The sequence below is a fragment of the Procambarus clarkii genome, chromosome 20, assembly GCF_040958095.1.
Source record: "Procambarus clarkii isolate CNS0578487 chromosome 20, FALCON_Pclarkii_2.0, whole genome shotgun sequence".
Classification (NCBI taxonomy): Eukaryota; Metazoa; Arthropoda; class Malacostraca; order Decapoda; family Cambaridae; genus Procambarus; species Procambarus clarkii.
Genome location: NC_091169.1, coordinates 26,938,069 through 26,961,021, shown reverse-complemented (window position 1 = coordinate 26,961,021; position 22,953 = coordinate 26,938,069). Strand labels below are relative to the sequence as shown.

The 22,953-nt window shown below is 38.9% G+C and overlaps 1 protein-coding gene across 4 annotated transcripts; it reads left to right on the top strand.

Annotated features, from left to right (window-relative positions):
• Nucleotides 1–469: 469 nt before the first annotated feature.
• Nucleotides 470–21,065, top strand: LOC138366634 (putative ATP-dependent RNA helicase TDRD12). 4 transcript variants are annotated; one of them, XM_069327811.1, is made up of 10 exons: nucleotides 470–498; nucleotides 2,140–2,252; nucleotides 2,738–2,896; nucleotides 4,510–4,632; nucleotides 6,197–6,333; nucleotides 7,377–7,477; nucleotides 9,347–9,601; nucleotides 11,499–11,563; nucleotides 13,634–13,875; nucleotides 14,356–21,065. In XM_069327811.1, exons 2-10 carry the CDS (start codon nucleotides 2,181–2,183, stop codon nucleotides 19,685–19,687), a joined length of 6,486 nt encoding a protein of 2,161 aa, XP_069183912.1. In that variant the 5' UTR covers nucleotides 470–498; nucleotides 2,140–2,180; the 3' UTR covers nucleotides 19,688–21,065. The 4 variants fall into 4 exon arrangements, with proteins under 4 accessions (XP_069183912.1, XP_069183911.1, XP_069183910.1 ...); XM_069327810.1 differs by having other exon boundaries at nucleotides 481–554; XM_069327809.1 differs by lacking the exon at nucleotides 470–498 and adding an exon at nucleotides 619–1,091.
• Nucleotides 21,066–22,953: the final 1,888 nt, after the last annotated feature.

Sequence of the window (22,953 nt, the reverse complement as noted above, 5' to 3'; positions counted from 1 at the left end):
GGTGCGACTGCACCCTGCGTGACGGGAGATGTCTCCCATGTAGGATTAGTTGAAAATTGAAATTGAAATAAGTTTATTGAGGTAAAATACACACAAAGGGACGAGGTAGCTCAAGCTATTCTTACCCCGTTCAGTACATCGTGTTAATACATATATAGACACATATCACAAACAATAAACATATTACCGAACATTCTGAGAGATAAATATATACATTCCTCCTTTACACAAGTATGTAGGATTAGTGGTCCTCGGTAAATATATACTTAAAGGGGGTGGGGCAAATCAGGAGACCATTGACAAGCCGCCGGCTTTCTGTCCTCGTCGAGGCCACTAGTTTTAGTGGCCCTCAAGTAAATTCGGGTAATTTAATAGCCCCGTTAACGGCTGTTATAGATAACAAGTGCTGAATTGATAACAAACGTAAGCTTATCTCTGGAGACATTAATGGTGTATCCGTGCGGTAACCCAACCAGGTCGGCACCGCTCCTGTGCCAGGTAAGTCCACTACGGGCTCACCATAGCCCGTGCTAATTGCCCCGCTCCTGTGCCTGGTAAGTTACGGGCTCGCCATAGCCCGTGCTACTTGGAACTTGTTTCGAGTAGCTGAATCTATAACAACAGGTCACCCAAGTAGTTGCTGGCTACAGTTGGTGCTCAACTTGGCTGACCGCTCTCGTATAAGACGAATTTCTTATACAAAATAAAGGCCAGTTATTAGCTCGTATGAGGTAGCAGTGATATAACTAGCGGTGACAAATCAAGGTAGAAATTGAAATAAGTTTATTGAGGTAAAACACACACAAAGCTCAAGGTAGCTCAAGCTATTCCCACCCCGTTCAGTACATCGTGTTAATACATACATACACACACATCACAAACAATTAATATATTACCAAACATTCTGAGAGGTAAACATCTACATTTCCTATAAAGGTGGAGGGCGGCGAGGCCAGGGACCTGCCAGCACACACACACGAGCAGTACGGGACGCGGTGCCCTGGGGGTGCCCTGCTTCAGGCACTCTCCTCGCTTTTTATATCAACTAACAGCAACGACGACCCTGTGTGTCGTCATTATCCCTTCCCTCTGTGAGTCATTATCCTCAGTGGTCTGTGTACCATTTGTTGTTTTAAGATTCAGCGGCTGGGAACCAAAAGTTGCAAGTAGCACGGGTTATGGTGAGCCCGTGGTGGACTTACCTTGGTATAGGAGCGGGGCTGGAACTCCTGTGTGCCACTGTCTCTGTCATTGTATCAGGAATTAAGAAAGGAGGCGTATGTTTAGATTATTTTATGTATTCACTTATATATCAGCAGAGGACAGGTTGGTGGGGCTAGGTAAGGTTAAGTGAGGTAGGTTTTAAAGTCCGTTGGTGAGCTGGCTTGATTATTGGGGACAGGAAGCCTGGCTTATATCGAGGTTAAACCACTGACTTAACCCAGGATGCAACCCACAACAGTTGCCTAACTCCTGATGAAAGGGACTGTGCCCAACCATTTCTGTGCTTCCCGGGAATTGAACCCAGGAGCTCTGTAGACTAATTCTGTGTTGATATTTTAATCATACTGGTACACTAATTATATTATGTATTATATTTTTATATAGGTACTGTATTGTAGTTATTTGTCGATATAAAATCTTGCTACAATATACCTTTTCATTTATATTCGGACAAAGGAATTCTGGTGGATGTAGTTTACATGGATTTTGCTAAAGCTTTTGATAAGGTACCACATAAGACTTGCGAGGAAATTACAGCCACATGGAATAAATGGTAGAATACTATTTATTGATTCATTATTTTTATGGAATTGCATCTTTTTATAAAAAGACTGGAAGATATTCAGTAACCTGATGACAAAGACCTAAGATTTGTATTTCTGTCCATACTAAGTACCTAACATTTAGTCTCGATTTAGGCTAGAGTAAACGTATTCACGCTACTGAGGTCTGAATTAGAGCGCTTACTATATTCGGCCGAGGACCAGCACTAAGGTGGCCAAAAAGGTGACTACCACCACTGCTTCCATCACTACTATAGAACCATGTGTACTGTATTATGTACTTCTAACCTGACATGTTAATTTGTAGACATATGATTGCAGTAATATTCAGTGTAATGTTTGTTTTCTTCAGATATATATAATGAAAACCTGTAATAAGAGAGAGGGAGAGAGATGTCTGGGTTACACTCTTCTTGGGTGCCTGCAGAAGCACATATCACATGGAAAAATCTCCAGATCTGTTTGGTTAGTATGCTTGTATCAGTCTTGTTTGGGTGAACATTGGAGTTGTATCTTGAATAGACTGTGTCAGCAAAGTTGTTATCAGGTGTCGACAGATGACCCCACAGCGTAACCTTTCACAACTTTTGCAACTAGTAAAAATGTGTGTTTATATTTTTTCACTTGCATTTTCCATTTAAATGTTTAAATCTTAATATTTTTATTTTTATTTTTTTGTGCATAGGCAGGAATGACCATTTATTAATACAGTAGCGGCTTTCTCTAAGGGATAATGTATTTCTTCTTTATTTATGCTTGGACTGGCTCATCTGGTGTGTATGCTGATTGTAAATACAAATTTATGCTAATCCACCATTGCAATAAAGCAGTGTTGTCTGAGGATCATCGAGACATTGCTCCTCCTGGCACCTCACTTTCAACACATTTCATGTACAATTAATTGAAATATCTTTATGTATTGTGTGGCTAAAAGTCTCGTTGTTTTTCAGGTTGAGTGTGCAAGCACATTATGGGTTCGAGAAATGCACTCGAGTTCCATGTCTTGTGAGCTCATGCATTTCCAACAGATGGAAAAGCAGCTGAACAATTACTTTAAAATGAGAACACCAAGATATAATTTATTGCAGTTTCCAGCTAAAGTTAAAGATGTGAGTGTAAAGGTGTCATTTAACTCTTTGTATGCAAATAAAATCTCAGAATCTGAAATTTGAGTTAGAAGAGCTAGCTATATAACTAAAAATATTTGTCTTTGAATGACTGTACCAGTTAACCTTAATTTTGTTTAAATATAACCTCTTATAGTTTCCTGAAAATATAAATAATTAAATATTTTAACTTTAAAGAGATACTTTGCAGGAGCTGATGTGTGGGATTACTGATGTTGACATAAACATTGTATTTCCTAACAAGATTAGATACATTAATAGTTACATTTGTGTTTCAGTGGAACTTAATTCATTGTGTTTCAGGGGAAACTTAGAGATGGAATAAACAAATTAAACGGCATTGAATATAATGAAATGCCAATTTCTTTGTAAGTCTGAAAATACAATGCTGATACAGTGCCCAACTATATAGGCCACTAAGCTACTATATATAGGCCACTAGGCCACTATACTAGGTGCCCCATGGGCACCTAGTATAGTGATGATGGGCTGCTTCCTGGGGGTTGGAGGACTGGTCTGCGGGGACACTAAGCCCCGAAATCATCTTGAGATAACTACTAGGTGCCATCAGTCACAAAATTTTTGTAGGCCTACTGAAAACCACAAGCCAAAACATGGGGCCCCTCTAATGAGGCATAGAGAGTGGCTGTACAATGATAATGTCAGTAAATTTTAATCATGTCTGCCGCCACCACCAGGAAAGCACCCACAAAGTCAGTGAAAGAAACAGACCACTGCTGGTTATAAAAATGAAGATCTCAAAATTGCTAAAAGAACTTCCCAAAATGTAAGCAAACGATCGAAAATTCATGAAATGAGCGCCAGCTTGTTGGCCCCACCTCCCTCCCTCTTATTTGGGAGAAGGAGGGAGGCAAACTGGGTCAGCTGGCTGCTTCATCTTCAGTTCTATGATGAGAAAAACCAATCCCCCTAACTTCCTGGGAAATGGAGGGGTGGCTGTTTTCAAGTCTGCAGGTATAGGAAGTAGCCAGTTGTGGCCTGTTTTGTCTTGTTGACTTTCTGGGTGCCTTTCCTTGGTGGTGGTATATAAAAAAGATAAATGCCAATGTTCCTTGCACTTCTTTGAGGTGACCAGGTTCTGGCTCTGGGTCTCAGGTAGGCCAGAGAACTCCGCGACTGATGGCAACTACTAGACATTACACACATTGGAGATGTTAGCTACAGAGAGCCACTGGGACTCTCCCAAAACTTGGCATTTCATTAAATCAAAAGCTGATTTTTTGTTTTTCTTAAATTTTGCATACAAGTTAATTATGCTCTAAGAAAACAATATTTCTTGGAATTTGTTAAATTTTTTGTTCATAGGCGGGAATGACCATACTGTATATCAATATCTGCATGTTGAGGGTTAACAATATTATAAAGGGCAACAATTTTTTTTTATATTAGCGCGCCACATAATAGCCGTCATGTGAAACGGGTGAACAGTGCAGGGGATAAAACAAAATAATTTTTCAGCATTTATTTTTTTTTCACACCAGATTTGTCATGCAGTTCTAGTGCACTAGTACAGGGTTAAGGAACATAGCATGAGACCAGAATTTGCTACTTGTAATTTATGATGCACTCCACAGATTGTAGCAGTCCAGCACAAGGGTCATTGGTTTCGTGGGCTGGTGGAGAGCATCGAAGACAGTAACACTGACCAGAAAGCAACCATTTTCCTTCTTGACTATGGCATTACAATTGAAACTAGTGTAAGTTTGCATGACTGGCCTTAATAATTACAGATGTTGATAATATTGCTTTAAATTATATTATAGTTTTAAGACATGCATGACTTGACACCATATAATGATACCAACATTCTCATTCTGGTGGCATCTTAGCTAACTATTTCCTTTATTAATTTTATTGGGTGTACACTTTGAAATATCTCAACCACTTTCTAAGCTCTAATGTACCCACACAACTCCTCTGTATTAACAGATAATGTGTTATAAAGACTGTCTCCCTTTATAATTGGAACAAGGTTGTCTTTGTTCCAATAATCCTGGATCACATGTTCATCTGAATGTTTCATCATGCACAGTAATAAAAACACAAAAGTCTCATTAATAGTCATGTTATTTGGGAGGACGTAAAAATCCTAATGCAATGAGTTCCACAGCATATTGGTTTGTCTCCACAACAAGATGCTGCATGAATGACTCATTGAAATACGCAATAAAATATTCCAACTTGGGCTTTTTGTCACCAGTATAGGGAAATGTGGGTGTCACACCAGCATCGGTATTATCAAATGTAGGATAAGTGTCAAAATCCTCCCACACCAGTACACCCATGCTTGTTGTATTGATGCCAACACCATGGCTTGTATCACCACAAGCACCACCAGCATGGACACTAACAACACGGCTCTGTCATCTTGTGCTAGAACTGCATATGGGAGGTGATGAGGTTCTTTCGTGTGGTATAGGCTTACCATGAACACCTGACATTGAGGGCACAGTCATCTTTGTCCTCAGGACTCGTGAGACACTGGCTCTTGGCTCGCCGTGTGGCTGAGGTAATAAATCCTTGCCTAGTAACAGCACCTTTATAGCCGCTTGCCTTTGGTTCATCAACGCTGCTTGTATTTGAGCCCATGTCATTGAACCCAGAAAATGACTCGTCACCTATGTTCTCACTTTGTAGAGACATGTCAGATGGCAGAGGTGGTGATGGTAAACTGCTGTTGACCTAGGGCAGGACGACAGGGCTGGTGAGAGCCGTTTCCTGTACACATACTCCACATTGTCCACTTCAATATTCATATCACTCGTATCAGACATGCGTGCTAGGCCTTTTTCCTGACTTGGGTCTTCAATATCACTAGCACATTCATCTTCTAACAATATGCCCTGCAATATCAACATGTGAGTTTTCTCAACAATGTGGTCAAGTGTTGTTGAGGAAATTGAACGTACCCATGGCCGTGGGGCATGCTGAGAATTTTTTTTAAGAAGGCAGACACTCACTGGAGGTCTCGGGCCTCCATCTCATATCCAAGTGACCACACATCAATTTTGAATCCTATGGTATACCTATGAGTGTGTTAAGGCACTATACACACGACCAATCGAGCACCTTAAGACACTACACGTACCACTGATAATGCCTTAAGGTGCTATGTGCAGTGCTGTGGTTAAGGATAGAAAACAGTCATTTAACTTTAGAAATCTTTTGTATTCTCTCATCTTGACTACAGTTTTCATTTGCAGGCAGGGAGACCATTCCTATATACTCTGTGTGTGTTAAATAATTTTCATTTTTTAATAGGGTTCTTCTATAATTTGCCTGGGTCCTGACCAGTGGACGAGTGTTCCCTACCAAGCTAAGCGGATTCATATATTTGGTGTTTCAGCTGTTTCACTGGAATATTCATTCACTGCTTTGGACTTGAAAATTATACCAAAGTAAGTTTCACATATTTTAATTTAAATTAACTCTCAAAATGTAATTACCCTAGTGTAGTTACAGGATAATTGCTATGCTTGTGGTGTCTAGTCTTCCCAGTACTCTTTGTCATATAATGCTTTGAAACTACAGTACTGACGGTTTTGGCTCACTCGCCAACATCACCTCACTCAACATGTTCCAACCGTCTACCATTCTCTGACAGTGAATTTCCTTACATTTTTTCAGTAGTTTTGTTTAGTTAGCTTAAATCTATGTCTTCTTGTTCTTGGAGTTCCAGTGAACAAATCCACAAGGGCCATGGCGAGGATTCGAACCTACGTCCGAGAGCATCCCAGACGCTGCCTTAATCGACTGAGCTACGACATGGTATAAGAATTGCAACCAGAAATTCTACTGAATTTACTTACATCCTTCAGCCTCTCTGAGACACAAACCAGGATTTGACACAATTCCCCCATGCACGCGCCCCCGTCTGCGCAGCCCCCCCCCCTCCTCCCCGGGAGGGGGAAGGGGAAGCCCCAGACCTACTGCGCCTGTGATCCACACCCTAGTTTTGAGGCTGGATGTCAAAAACATGCGAAAAAATCACTGACCGGAGGGAGGGAGGGATGCTGGGGAGCTTCCGGGACTCACTCAGAAAATGGCAATTCGTTATATTCAACCCTGTTTTTTTTTTTAATTTGAATTAAAACTAACATAGATATATGACTGTACCGAACATAACCTACCCTACCCTACCTAACCTAAACTAAACTAAGTCAATAATTTATATTCCTAATATAATATAATATTAATAATTCAAGTAAACCAATTGGAATGTTTTTTAAATAAAGAAAATTACTCGACCTATTAGGCAAATCAGGCCTTGCATAGTAGGCCAAGAAGTGCGTTCTGGCTATTAGGTACGACATACAGTGTGTGTGTGTGTGTGTGTGTGTGTGTGTGTGTGTGTGTGTATATGTATATATGTATATGAGGCATTTCATTACATTCGATGCTGGTTTTATTTATTTATTTATTTACTTAATTATTTTGCCAGGGCATCCAGTACGTGGGATCAGGCAGCTAATGACTTTGTAAACAAAATTGCTAAGAAGAAACCATATGCCGAGTTTGTACCCTTGATGCGTGGCCCAGATGGTAAGGTGTTTGAAATTGTAAATGATAAGTGAGTTTGATGTCTTCTAATGAGTAGGGTTATTATGATAATTATAAAGCTTGAAATAAAATGCAGTATGGTATTTGCATTTGTGTAATTTTTCTTTGTAAGCATATTTTCTATATGTTCTTAAAGCACTTGTAATTGTCTACATTGCATTTGCTTCCATATTTTCTGGGCATCTCTTTATAATAATAATTTTTATTATAAATATTGCTGATTTTTATTTTTGTTAGCTCAAGGATATATCTAGTAGAAATGTAGAAATGCTACCTTGAAAAAGTGTAGCATTGAATGTAATGAAACATTCTTTTCTTGGTGGCGTATAGTAGCTCCCTGGTACATTAGGCTCTTGTGCAACTGACACACACAAGTCGAGCAGGTTTCTGGACTTGTGTAGATGTTGAACAAGCAGATAGTGGAGCCAACAAGATAGGAAAATGTGCCTGATCTTCACAAATAATCAGAAACTTATCACAGACAAACTCAACCACTTGGGCTGGACGGTAGAGCGACGGTCTCGCTTCATGCAGGTCAGCGTTCAATTCCCAACTGTCCAAGTGGTTGGGCACCACTCCTTCCCTCCCCCGTCCCATCCCAAAATCCTTATCCTGACCCCTTCCCAGTGCTATATAGTCATAATCACTTGGTGCTTTCCCCCTTATAGTTCCCTTCCCTTCCCTTTATCACAGACAAACACAGGTCGAAGAGCTTGAATGCAGGACCTGCATATGGTAGCTTGACAAGGCTGGAATCTGGCTGTCTGCTCTGTAATTACCTAAGTGTAGTTACAGGATGAGAGCTACACTTGTGGTGTCCCATCTTTCCAGTACTCTTTGTCATATAAAGCTTTGAAATTACTGACAGTTTTGGCTTCCACCACCACCACATTTAACTTGTTCCAACCATCTACCACTTTGTTTGCAAAAGAAAACTACTGACGGTTTTGGCCTCCATCACCTTCTCACTTAACTTGTTCCAACTATTTACTACTCTGCAAAAGAAAACTTCATAATATTTTTTTGGCACCTTTGTTTACCTAGCTTGAATCTGTGTCCTCTTGTTCTTGAAGTTGTTGGTTTCATGAATTCCTCTGTCAATTTGGTTGATTCCAGTTAGTATTTTCTAGGTGGTGATCATATTACTTCGTTTTGTTTTAGGTTTGGCATGTTAAACGCCTCTAGTCTCTCCTCGTAACTCTTGTTTTTTAGTTCTGGAAGCTATTTTGTAGCATGCTTTTGCACCTTTATCAGTTTATTTTTGTGCCTCTTGAGATATGGGCACCATACATCTGCTGCATACTCCCGTTTTGGTCTCACAAAAGTCACAAACAGTTTCTTTAGTATTTCACCATTCATATAATTAAAAGCAAATCTGAAGTTGGAAAGCGACACATACTCTCCTCTTATAATGTTCTTTATTATTTCCTTTGGTGGCACTTTCCTATCCAAAACCACAACGGGCTCATTCTTCATTAAAGTTCTTGAATTCCTTCCCACAATTTGTAGATTTTGTGTGTGGTCTATTTTCTCCATTTCTACATTCTATAACATGGCATTTATTCACATTGAATTCCATTTGCGACTTGACGCTCCAAGCTCGAATTTTATCTAGATCAAATTGAATGGCATGACAATTGTCTGCATCTCCTATCTTCCCAGTATCTTTGCATCATCCACAAACTTGTTCGTATAATTCTGAATTCCTTTTGGTAGATCTTTAATGTAGACAATGAACAGCCCCCCTCATGAATGAGCATGAGGGGGGCTGTTCATTGTCTACATTAAAATGTGAAAGGAGTGGTGGTTAATAATTACATTAGTTAATGTCTCAAAATTATTGATCCACAGGTTGCTTACAAGGTTCCTTGACTGTACATCTTGGCAGAGAATTCTGTGAAGTTCTAACACGGTTATCACCTCTTTGTCATCTTGAAACTCAGAAAGAGACTGTAATAGTAGACCTTGCCTTGATTTTAGTTAAGTGTGGCTTTGCATCATGGGATACAAATTTAATAGAGATATTAAAACAAAAGAAGAAAGAAGAAGTATTAAAACAAAGGGAGAAAGAAGAAAATTCAAGAAAAAGCTGTTTAGAGAAGAATGGTAAGTCTGTTTTTTTGCTCTCTCTATATCCTCCAAAACATTTGTGAAAATTTATACATATACCAATCATCAGCTGCTCCCTTAACACTTTAATGTTCTGCCTCCTGGGTGCGTGCCTAACCATAAACATTTTATGTATCTAAAGGTCCTTCTATGCAGCAGCAAAAATATTAATACCCCGACTCAGTGTATTCGTGGTATGTCCAATGTAACATATTTTTCAGAGTGCACTGTCTCCAGAGCTGCATTTGTATTGATACACTACATTAGTACACCTCAGTTTGTCAGAGGAAGCAGAGATGTTATTTCTCATAATGAGGGAAGCTGTATGACGATTGTTATAATAAATGATAGGACGAATCCTTGCATTTTCACTGCAAGGTTTACAATTCCTGTCAATTATATCTCTTGTCACCTTTTCATCCTTATATACCTGAGTATTTGTATTTTATAATACTGTATGCTGTCTTCCCTCAGGGGCTGATTTTCCACCCCTGGGGCCCTGATTATCCTCAGTCAGATGGTGGCCTAGCTTCATAAAACTCGTTAAATTCTGAATTGCTATAATCGTTCACAATAATTAAGCAGATTTGTTGAAGTTCGTGGGGCAAGAGTTGCCAAGAAGAGCATGTATGTATTGCAAGACCTACATTTGCATTGATGACGCTTCTCTTATACTGTATTGAATAATATTACAGCAAAATATCGGAGAAAAAATCCGAGACAATGAAATAATTAGGTAATAATATCTTTGTGGTAACTCCCACCTGACGGTACATGTGGAGCAGACCGGCCCCGGATGTGTACTCTTTCAGCGCCTGTATCTTGCCAGACTTCCTTGCCTGATCACGACCAAAATATGTTGCCTATGATTTTTTTCTTATTTTTCCCATGATCAGGGAACAAATTTTAAGAATCTTAGAAGAAAGTGGAATTTTTTTTCTTGTGCACTGCAGTGTTGTTAGCTGTTAATGCTAAATAGCTGCATCACCCAGAGTTTAAGGGAGAATGTAGTTGGATTGTACGGAGATATTTTTGTGTTCAATCTTTTTGCAAATTTATAAGAGCTGTGAAAATATAGGCCTAAGTTGGTAGCCAGGCTTATGGGTCTTCACATTACCGTAGAAATAACTTGGTCCAAAATCACTTGTTACTCTTTCAAATTTTAGGCCTCCAATCTCGGCATTTGCTGCATGTATGAGGGCATTCACATGATTTTTTAAGGTTCTCAGTTGGGTTTTGTGTAATAACTTTAAACTTTGACAGGAAGGTAAAATCGAAATCATCCCAGATTTTCAGGAAGAGCTACATGCCAAAAGCACGGAAAAGCGACACCGCCACACTCCTGGTTGCCTCGCACCTCAAATAATCCAAGCTGCTAAGGACTTGCGTAATAACATTAACATAATACTGTAGTGAGGAAGGCAGATTAGTCGCTAACTAATCTATTTTGAGAAAGTTAGAACTGTTCTACAAGACACATCCAAGTTTAAAGTTATTACAAGAAATCCAATTAAGAATCTTAAAAAACTTGTGAATGCCCGTGAAAATAAGTGAAGGGGTAGGGAGATACCTGTATTGAGAAGGTAGTAGAGGAGGCACAAATTGAGTTTAGAGGAATACCTAGTGCTGAAAATGTAGAGGGGCCCAAGTAGAGGTTAGATGAATGTATTATGGAAGCTGAATGATGCAGCTTGCTTTATAAATAGTTGAGGGGCCACAGTGCTAAAAACACTGCAAACCAGACATGATAGGGCTGATCTCGTTGAAACTTTTAAAATACTGAACAGTTTGGCCAAAGCCATAAATGGCAAAATTTGGATGAATTTGGGTAAATAAATATTTTTTCTAAATATATTTATATTTTGTGTGTGTTAATACTTTTCTTTTGTTTTAGGCTTTCAGACAGCAGAGTGTGAACAAAAATTAGATAATGTATTCAAGAAGTCATCCTCTTACTTGGTAAGATTAAATCTTAAACTCTTCAATATCCAATGCATATTTCCTCTCCATGCTTGGAATTTCACGTTTGTTGAGGTATATGAATAACATTTTCATCCTTATATTTGTAATATATTTTTCTGGGGGGAGCCCCACCAGTGATTCCCTAAAGCTATCTTGCTGAGATTGCTCATAACTATTAGCTCACTCTTTCTCCTGGGCATTGGCAAAAGTTGAGGTTATTCAAAATGATGCAATGCGAGTCATAACAAGGGCTCCCACATGGACTAAAATACAGAACTTAAGACTAGAAACCAAACTAACATAGATTGAAATAAGGGTAAAAGGGGATTGCTGCATACATACTAAGATATTAACTAGACCAAGAATAAGTTCAATTAAAGATATAATATCTGGAGTACTAACTCAGGGCAGAATAGCTTTCAATAGCAACAGGTTGACTAATTATGCAATAAACACCATCAATACATTTGATATAACAAATACAGTCACTGAGAGGGGTGTCGACAAAATACGTGCAGATTTAGTTATGCAAGCCCCCTGGGAATTGCTGCCAGCAGATTTTAAGATTATGGCTCTTGAAGGAAAAAAGAACCAGACCTCATCTGCTATGTAATATTCCACAGATGCATATAGAAGCAAACTTGGCATCTGACGACTTCACATACTTCACAGATGGATCAGTAAACCAGTAGGGACAAGAAACTGGAGTTGCAGTCAAGGCAGGAAATTCTGTAGTGAGTTGGAGACTCGCAAATGGGTGTTCAACGTTACAGAGATGCTACCTGCCAAATACACACCGAAACTATGACGTTGGTACAACGTTCGAACAAGTTTTAACACCTAACCAGTTATAACAACCAATGTAACAAGTTGTAACAACGTTCTAATACGTCATAAACACGTTAAGCCAAGATGTAACAACTTTATTACAAGTTGTAACAAGCGGAAAATAGAAACAGTTACGGTTTGTTTCCAGGGTAGCCATTCAAAGGGCTTTGGAACATGCTATTGCTGAACACTAACAACATGTTATCATACATACAGATTTGAGAACTGCATTGAAACTTTGCAACAAGAATGCATACATGATAACATCCATCTGATCACAAATGCCATAGCATTAATGCAAACACTCAAAGGTTAAGGCCGTCAGATACTTATCAACTGGGTGCCAAGTCATGTGGGAATGACATTGCAGACGAGACTGCAAAACTTGTAACTAAGAGAAGAAATGTAGACATTTACATACCACAGTCTATCTCAGATTAAGAAAGTAATTAGAAATAGAGCAATGCAGAAGATGTACAATGACCACAACACAGCTGCTACAACATCTGAAGATCTGTGGGTTTGTACATGTATTCAACCAACCATGAACCACTAATTTTGATGAAAAAGAGGCAGTAGAACAGACGTACACTTTCATCGCATCAGGCTTGGATACCAATGTGCATGGGAAATAGGTTTACAGGTTCCAGAAGATGACAGAAAATGTCATCACTGTGGAGAAATGCCCGACGGACCATTGGAACATTATCTAACATAGTGCACAGTTACAAACCAAATAAGGTTTCAACTATGATTCAACAGAGCAAAAGTTGTTAAACACAATGGGCATAATCTTACTGAAACAAACATACAAATAATAAATACTCATCCACAGCCTAGTTAAAACAAACAAGAAACACTTAGTGGGCCAGCCAGAGGCTTAGGGCCCATGCAGGAATATCCCTGCCACAAAAAAAAAGTGCCCAGTGGTCACCACAGATCAGGTTCTGGCTCTAGTACCTGGTAGGCCTTTAAAACTCATCGGCTTATCTTGCCAGTTGATTGACGGTTGAGAGGCAGGACGAAAGAGTCAAAGCACAACTAGGTGAGTACAACTTGGAGAGAAAAGTAGATGGTAACCATCTCTGCGTATAGCTTCATGGAGCCACAAGGGGCTTTCCCCAGAAAAGTTTTTGTAAAACAATATTTAAAAACATTAATTTATGTCTCAGGATAGATGTAAGTACTGTACAGTATTTGTATTCATTGTTAATACATTTATTCTTCTCAAACGTGCAGGATAACAGTGACTCGCCTTTCTCAGACGAGGTGTTTCTCCACAACCACGCAACCAACATTAAAACTGATAGCATAAATGAAAGCGATGTACCAACTGTAGACAATGGAGAGTACCAAGGATTAGTGCTTCAATCTGCTGCCAAAGGCCGTGGCTTGATGAAATTTTTGACGTTGCTTCCAAGTACACCCTTATTAACATCAGATAGTTCTGAAAGTCTGTTAATTGGTAGCTGTTCTTTTAGGTGAGTTATAAAAGTAGTATTTATTTGATGGGCTGATAAATAACAGTATTATGAATTTAATTATGTTAAGCCTTCCATGGAACAACACCCCAATCAATTTACAACCAATTTATAATACCAATTACTGCTGGTAAAAAGGGTCAAATGGTTAAGGATTGGTACCTGGTCAATCTGTCTGTCTGTTTTTGAACCCAGGTAAAATCACTTGTGAGGTGCAGGGTTTGTGCTACCATTACACTTCAGGGCTTTTGGCAGTCCGCCTTTGTGTTGGACTCTCGTTGGACTCATTCTTGGGTATCACTTGGCCTTGCTGCACATTTGAATTTTGCTTGGGTAATGGAAATTTTGCAAAAATGTATAATTTTAAGCATTTAAATAATTTCTATGATCTTGCTTGAAACTGGGATATCTCCTTCAATTTCATGGTTCAGTACTTCATTTATTTATATTTACTGATCAGTTGTATTTATTTATTTTCAGATCAGAAGACAGTCAAATAAGTACTTCCTTCCAATCTGATATGGCATTAGAGGAAAATATTTTGGCTACTTCAGTTGGAAATAGATCCTCAGGTGAGCTTACATCTTCGCTGTCTGATGTAGAAGAAATTCCTGCTCCTGTTCTTGAAACAGAAATATTGATTTCAACATTAGTCCAAGCTTCAGGAGATAAAATTACAGAAGAGAAGTGTGATGTAAATTATTATTCACAAGGAAGCAGTGAAAAAGTAGCTTACAAAGGTGCAGCAAATGACATTGATAACATTCATCTTAATAGCCCTTTTGCAGGAATAACTTCATCATCTAAGTCTCCAACAGTCAAAGATCTTGTTCTAGTGCCATCTCTAAGTGAATATGCTAAGAAAGAATCTCCTAAGCTATCTTTCACCACATCAGGCTTGAGCCTACTGAATAGACTTAAATGCCTTGATAATGAGGAAAAGGATAAAATTAGTAACGGTGTAGATGGTCAACAAAACCCTGGAAAAGGACCTGATAATGAAGTAGAGATTAAATGTATGTTTAAGAACGAATGTGTCAATGAGAGACTTTTGATTCAGCCAGATGAGTTTAATTGTGATATTGGAAATGGCATTATTGCAAGAGATGTTCAAGGGCAAACAAAAGGCCTACACAAGGTAGATATTTCAAATTGGGTATCTGCATGCTCACTGGAAACTCATCGGGATTCACATCACTCGGAGCATATGGAGCTGGGTATTACACTGGAAGACATGTCAGCATTAACTGAAAATCAAAATTCAAAGGATAGGCATGTTAATCAGAAACAACTAGATAAATATATAGAAAAGGTTAACTTCAGAGTCAGTCCAAAAATATGCAATGATTTCAGTCACAGTACTGATAAAATAAACCAAATTAGCATGCCAAAAACTGATTATAAAGTTAGCTGTAAAGAAAAGACACATGAAAAACAGAATAAGCACAATGAAGTTGAGCACGAGATTTTTAACATCTCCTTTATGTCTGACAACCGCGATATTTGGACCAGCGAGTTGACTAATGATATACAGGAAGGAGAATTTTTACCAATGAGTTTGAAAAGTCCTGTCTCTAAAGTCCTTAATATAGCAAAATTGCTTAGAGTTTTTGTTGCTGGTGAATCACTCCTTGCAAATGAAGATATTATAACTAATAAGAATTTGATGAATGCTACTTTGAATAGCCATATTGTTAAAGTGCTAAATGAAGAAGGTATGCAGCCCACTCGATTGCAGGCTTATACGTGGCCGGCAATTACACACGGTGGTTCAACAATCATAGTAGGTGGGAAAGCCAGTGGAAAAACTAGGGGATATGTTGTACCGTTAATTTCCACTATCATGGATACCTGGCAGCACATCAGTCGTCGTTTGGTTGATGGCATTGGGGCAGTTTTGGTAGTATTGTGTAGTACCTGGCGAAATGCAGAATGTACTGCTAACTACATTCTTAACATTCTGCCTGCTTCCTTCAACCTGAAAGTCATGACAGCCTGGGGTGGCTGTGGGCATGACAAGGGCAAAGATACAAAAATTAAGCTACTTTTAGGATGTGATATCCTCGTCACAACGCCCCCGTGTCTTCTAAGACTTCTTTCAGGTAAATCAATTAGCAAAGATGAAGACCCTAATCCAGAAAACAGTGATACACTTGCTAAATCTTTAGCTAGATGTTGCCATCTGGTTATTGATGATGCTGATTCAAGCCTGAAATATTTTGCTAGTGATATTAAGCAGTTGCTTATTTTATGGGGAGAGGGGAGAAAGGGGCGTGAACGTGGAGACCTACAACAACAAATTGTATTAGTAAGTTCTAAGTGGACCAAATTGTTTGATTCCTTAACACAGACCTTAATATCCACTATGGATCCAATGGTTATTGTTTCGGCTCCTAGTGAGGCAGCCATTGGTGCAAGGGTTGCAAGCCACGTACACCTTGTGTTGGATGAAGAATCCTCACTTCAAAAAGTTGTTGAACTTGTACAAAATTCATACAGTCTCAAGAAAAATTTAATCTTTGTATACAGTGATTTAATGGGTGACAAATTGAAGTCCATGTTAGAGACTGCTGCCATTTATTCAATAAGTATTCCCAGCAGCATTGTTATGTGCAAATTGCATAATATAGTTTCTGAGTGGCACATGATGTCAGCTGTCACCATGATTGTGTGCAGAGGTACCGAGCAATATCTCATGAGACATGATCTTGCTGATGCTGATACTATCTTTCATACTTATATTGCTCCACCAGTTTCTAACTTTTTGTGCAGGTATTCTTTTATGGTCGGAAAGTTTTCTACTGATCTGAACAATAAATCTCTGAATTGTGAATCGCATATATTTGTGTCAGAAGAAACATTCCAGTCAGTCCCTAATCTTTTTAATGAAATACAAAGGCTGTGTGAATACATACCTGATGAGGTAATTGTTGCTGGTTCTGCAGTAGACAGAGACAAATTCTGTCACTACAGTTCATTGTGTTACTACATCAAGGCTTATGGTAAGTGTCCTGTTGAAAATAATTGTGGATTTAAGCATAAAGTACAAATATCTGATGTTCCACGCTACCTACCAAGGATGGGAGAAGTAACTTTTGATATTGTAAAAGTTATAAATGCCTCAAGATATTTAGTTCACCTTACAGAATATCGTGAAAAGGCAGGAGCACCTAGTTTAGACTTGAGAAATCATCATCATAAATTAATTCTAGCTCTTCAGCAGTACTTTGCCGATCCAGCTAAACATATCCAGTTGAAGAGTGTTGAACCAGGAATGTTTTGTGCTGTCGATGATAATGGAATATGGGCCCGTGCACAGGTTATTCGAATTGACTACTCTGATGCTGCTCCTGCTGTTAAAGTGTTTCTTGTGGATGAAGGAAAAGAATTATATATTGAATTAAAAGCTGCTTTTCTTTTGCCATCACATCTTGCAGCTTTGCCAGAATTAATTGTTGAGGTATACCTGTGCCGTATTCAACCTGTTGACTATGACAGAGAGTGGACATATGAAGCATCCCAGTATGTACACGAGATCTTCACCAGTGGTAAAAGTAACAGATTTGTTGGTCAAATAACATTTGCACTTTGTCATACACTATGGCTAAGTCCAGTAGTTGAACTTGTGCAAGTAGGAAAATCATTTGTACAAAAAGAATCATTTAGGGGAAAATTAATCGCAAAAGGATTTGGAATTGATAATCCTACACATCTAAAAATGTTAGAGCAACTCTGTTCCCAAGCTGGCCTGTCACTAAATCACCAAACTTTATGTAACACTGATTGGAAAAGTTCTTTAAATAAAGCTTATAATATGTTATATATTTCACAGTTGGAGGAGGACATACAAAGCAATACTTTAAAGATAGATAGAAGTGCAGATGTCAGTAACTGCGACGTACAATTAGAGGTACAAGCTTGCGAAATGGAAGATAGATTAGGCTGCAGTACAGACGCAGATGCTTATCTTGAGGATGACAGGTTGTCTTGTACCTCATCATTAAGTGAGAGAGCAAACAGAGACTCAAAAGACAAATTGATCCAGCATACCTGCACCTCCCCTACAAGTGACACAGCAACCTATCTCCTTGCACGAGAAGATCTGCCACTGAATGTAGAAATACGAGTGGAGATAGGTGAAATTGTTTCACCTGACCGGTTCTTTGTTCTTCGGGAAGATAAACTTGATCAGCTAAACATCCTTGAGATAGACTTGGCTAATTTGACAAAAAAGTTTAATGGTGGTAAAAAAGACTATACTGAAGGCCTCCAGCATAATATCTGTATACCATCCTGCAGCTACTGCATTGCAAAATTTACTGATAACATGTACTATCGAGGATGGGTAGAGTCCAGTGAACGTGATGGAAACGTGACCGTATTTTATGTGGACCATGGAGAAACGTTGACGATACCAGCACATGAGGTTCATGCGTGTCCATGCACCATTCTGGAGGCTCTTCCTGCTCAGGCAATTGTTTGTTGTCTGGCTCACATTATTATTCCCAATGACATGAAAGAGAAGGCAAAGAGGTTTATGTTGCATTTGGCCAGCACTGCTGGTGTATGGATTGCTAAGGCAGTTGAAATTCGAAAAATAATTGAGGAGCAGATATGTAGTGTGGAATTGATTGACATCTCGGTTGACCCTCCCAAGCAAATGTGGCAAGAACTTGTATGTGCAGGACTTGCCATTCAAGCAGACCAAATGGAGGAAACTAATGATGAAAAATCTCCACCACTGGACATTCTTAATGACTCCTGTATAGATGGTAAGGAGGCTGCCGATTTCCTGTTGAGTATACCCTCAGTAAAGGCTCAAATAGAAAAAGTTAGAGAACAGCATGTTGGTGAAGCATTAGAAAAGGCAAATGACAGGACGACTGCATCATGTGATTATTCGATTGCATCCTTACTTCACATTGTTAATTCTGACCTAGAGAAAGAAAAGCATGCTGAAAGAGAATTAGAGAATTCAGATGACGAGATCGCTGTAGGTTGTGAAGACTCTTGCATATCCACAGTTAATCCTGACTTAAAAAATAAGGTAAATGATTACATAGAAAACAGTCTTATCAATAATAAAATGTTGGAAAATAAAAAGACTGGTGAACAAGAAGAAAACAGTGTCTTAAAACTCGAGAAAAATATTGGATCATTGAAATCTTGCAAACCTCATATTATGAACAAGTCTGCAAAAGTTAGGGTTCAGCAGACAGAGAATGTGGCTAACATCAGTAAGCCTAATAAAAATCAGAGAGCAATTGAAATGGCTTCAAAAGATTTTCAACATATGTGCCTTATTGTGCCACCCCTGGAAGCTGTCGAAGGCATCACCTCTAAACTATCTCCAGAAACATCATGGAGTCAAAAAGATGATTCAGTATCTGTGATTATTCATCTCATGGGGGTAAAGCTGTACAAGTGTCGTATTGAATCATCTCGACTGATGTTCATGACCCTATTAGGAGAAAAGTTTTATGTCCTTGATGAAGATTTAGGAGGAGAAATAGATGCCGAGCTTTCATCTATATGTGTAAAGGGAACATGTGTAGCAATCACCCTCACTAAGGCTGCAAAAGTAAAATGGCAAAGTTTATTTGCAAATGGTAAACGACGGCCATGGTTGAGGGCAGACTATCAGACTCTTTGTGATAATGATGAAATATCTAGTAGTGATAATGAAAGCAATTGGTGTGATGTAGGTGTGAATACTCAAGTAAAGAAGAATGGAGGGCTACCAGGTGGAATCAGTGATAGTGACCTCTCCAGTAATGAAGGTTCTGATAACGATGAGTTCTTAATATCATGATTGAACATTTATGACCAAATAAAATAAGATTGTAATAATTTGATAATGCAAGCATATTACACAATGTAAGATAATTACATTGTGTAATATGCTTGTTTCAACATATCTGATTAATATTTAAATTGTTTAAAAACAACAACAAAAATTTGCCAGAGTTATGCTGGCAGCAACCAGTTCATTCACTAGTGTCAAGTTAACTCTTATTAGATTTTTAGGTTTGATCAGGATACAGTATTCTGAATTGCTAAAGTGGATAATAATAATTTTTGTCTATGAACAGTATGTAATCACAAGAGACCTTGTTTGGTCTGGGAAGGGAGTTGCCACAATAGACCACCCTCCATGCTAACATTACCATGTTAATCTAAACTGTTCAGCTCACTTTATCATAATTTATTGATGACCAAACCACAACTCGGAAGATGAAGAAGTGACGACATTTCGGTCTGTCCTGGACCGTTATCAAGTCGTGTGATAGAAGAGAGAAAGGTACAGGCAAATATAAGGTAAGAGAATAAGGTGAGAGGTGAGGAACTTTGCCTGTACCTTCTTCTCTGAATCATCACATGACTTGATAATGGTCAAGAATGGACCAAAACATTGTCACTTCTCCATCTTCAGTTATGGTTTGGTCATAATGTCTTCAGCCACGTTATTGAGTCATCGTGTATTTGTTTTGGGTGAGGGTGATGTACAGTATACTGATTTCCCATTAATCTTGATGCTTCATTGTGCTTGTAATCTATTATTGTTTTTGCTTGTCCAAAACATTTCTATATAGAATTCCATGTTACATGATCCCACTGTCATATCTTCAGTGAGTGGCATGAACAGCTTCCACACTGTTTGTTAGAGCAGCGCTTTAATATTCACTGCTCTCATGTAACATGGTGGGTCAAGTGAAGTGTAGTCACTTTCTTAAATATTGCCTGTCTAAGCAGGCAATATCCTTTCTCTGTTTTGTTTTGGTGTAGTTTGATGGTCACCACATTAAATCAATCTCAACCTTGATTTAATGTGGTGTGATATAATGAAAATTATATAAGGAAAATTGATACTGTATACAAAATTCTTGAGTTTACACTGTATGTATTTGTGATTAAATAACCAGAAATTATGGGTGGATACTCATACAATGCTTAATTAGGATCAGTTTAATTTGTTGTCTCTGTCATTTGAGTAATAGAATAAAAAAACTGAGAAAAACATATTACTGTAAATAATGTTTTCATTTATAATCAGTTACAGCCTGTGCCAAGTAAGTCCACTACGGGCTCACCGTAGCCCGTGCTACTTGGAACTTTTGGTTTCGAGCAGCTGAATCTAAAACAACAACATTGATAATTATAAATTGTAATAAAATGTGCAAGGGATTGTTTTGCATGGTATAGTTTAATTGGTTTTTATCATGTAACCCCTTACAGTGTGCACCTGTTTTTGGCAAAAACTTCATTATGCAATTGTTAAAGACATATTTTTGTTGTTTTTATAAATGTTCAGGTAAAGTTAATGTCAAAATGTTTCCAAACTCAATGAAAACTCATTTTCATTTCAAAACAGTGATGAAAACATTAAAAAACATTAAAATTAGCCTATTTAAAAAAAATAGCATAACTCTCGGAACAAGATTTCTTGGTTGGCCCAGCACAGTAGTTAAGGGTTTCACCTTGGTATAGTGAAACTTACTACAGTCCACCAGCAGTACAGTTCACATGTAAGACACTCTTACTTGTGAAATCCCCCTTCCAGCCCATTGTTGACGTGAGGGCTTGGTGGGTGGTTGTTAAGAGTGTAATGCTACATGGAACATCTGCCCTTTTGAAGCCTTATGCTCCTGCAGCTGTCTTTACTAATTTTGCTGGTATCTTTTTTCCTCTTCCTCATACTGTATTTCATTTTCCTCTCCACCTCTTCTCCTTTCTGATTGTTCCTTCTAGCCGACTTTGTGCCATTCTTGAATATTAATTCCGATACCTAATTCTGTTTTGGCAGTGGGTAATTGGGAAGGCATTCTTTCTCTCTCTCTCGCCCGTAGAACTGTGGGACCTGATGTTGAGTGAGGGGAAGCTTTTATTGTCAAACCTTGCCTTCGTTGCTGAACCCGACTGCGACGGACAGATGGTTCTTAAGGTGACGATTGTGGGGTGTCTCCTATCCTATAATTGTCGCTCCATGGTGGGTATAGGAACTTAACCGTGGATGAAATTATTTTCATGTTTTCATTCCAATTTCTGACCCTCATTCAATTCTCAGACTCGTGGGGTGGGTGACCAGGCCCAGAAGTCAGACTGATGGAAAGACGGGCTCTAGCCCCCGCTACATTGGGCCCAGACCAAGCTGCTGCTTCTGACTCCTCTGACGGAGTCAGAAGATCTCTCAGTGGTGACCACTTCATCACTTGGAACGGCTTCATCTCTCGTTGTGGAGCATTATAGTAGGCATCCATCAGTCTCAGGAGTAACACTTCGGGTTACCTTATACACCCACTCTTACTGGGGGGTGCTGGGCCCCATCACCTCCGCACTCAAATGTAATACAGGCACCAAGAGTACAGACACCTTAGGAATGCTGGGTACTGCCTCTAGTATTAAGACGTTCATATTGCCGGCCACTATCCACTGATGGCTACACAGTTCTGTGTTCTCTAACCGCGCATCATCCACTTCAACTTTGTAATTAGCAACACAATAGAATGGAACTATCAGAAGAAAGTGCCAAGCCATTTTGACTTTACAGCACTTGGAAGGGGTCAGGATAATGAGTTGGGATGGGGGGGGGGAAGGAATGGTGCCCAATCACTTGGATTGTCGGGGATTGAACGCAGACCTGCATGAAGCGAGACCGTCGCTCTACCGTCCAACAAATGGTTGGGCAACACAAGTTAAACCTTTTTCGCACCTTGTCTCACCAGTTGACAATTTAACCAGTTGTTAGAACAATGGTAACTCTCATAGTAATTTATCGTGGTAGTTATCAGGATAAAGCACAAAGCCAGTACCATTATGTCAACTCGGGTGTGAGGGAAAGGTAGGGAGGCACTAACTGTCCCGGCAAGCCCAGCTAATTAAGAAAATTATCGTCATTCTCTTCATTCTCAAAATATGGTAATTATATATATATTTATTTAAGTTTGTCCTATATGTTTACCCTGGGTTTTCATTCAGTAGTAGTATGTCTGCGTTGTGTTGGCCGAGTTCTGTTTCCATCAAGTATCTGTTGTTGAGGTAGTGTTGGCTAAAAATCATCCAAATCAACACCCAATTCTT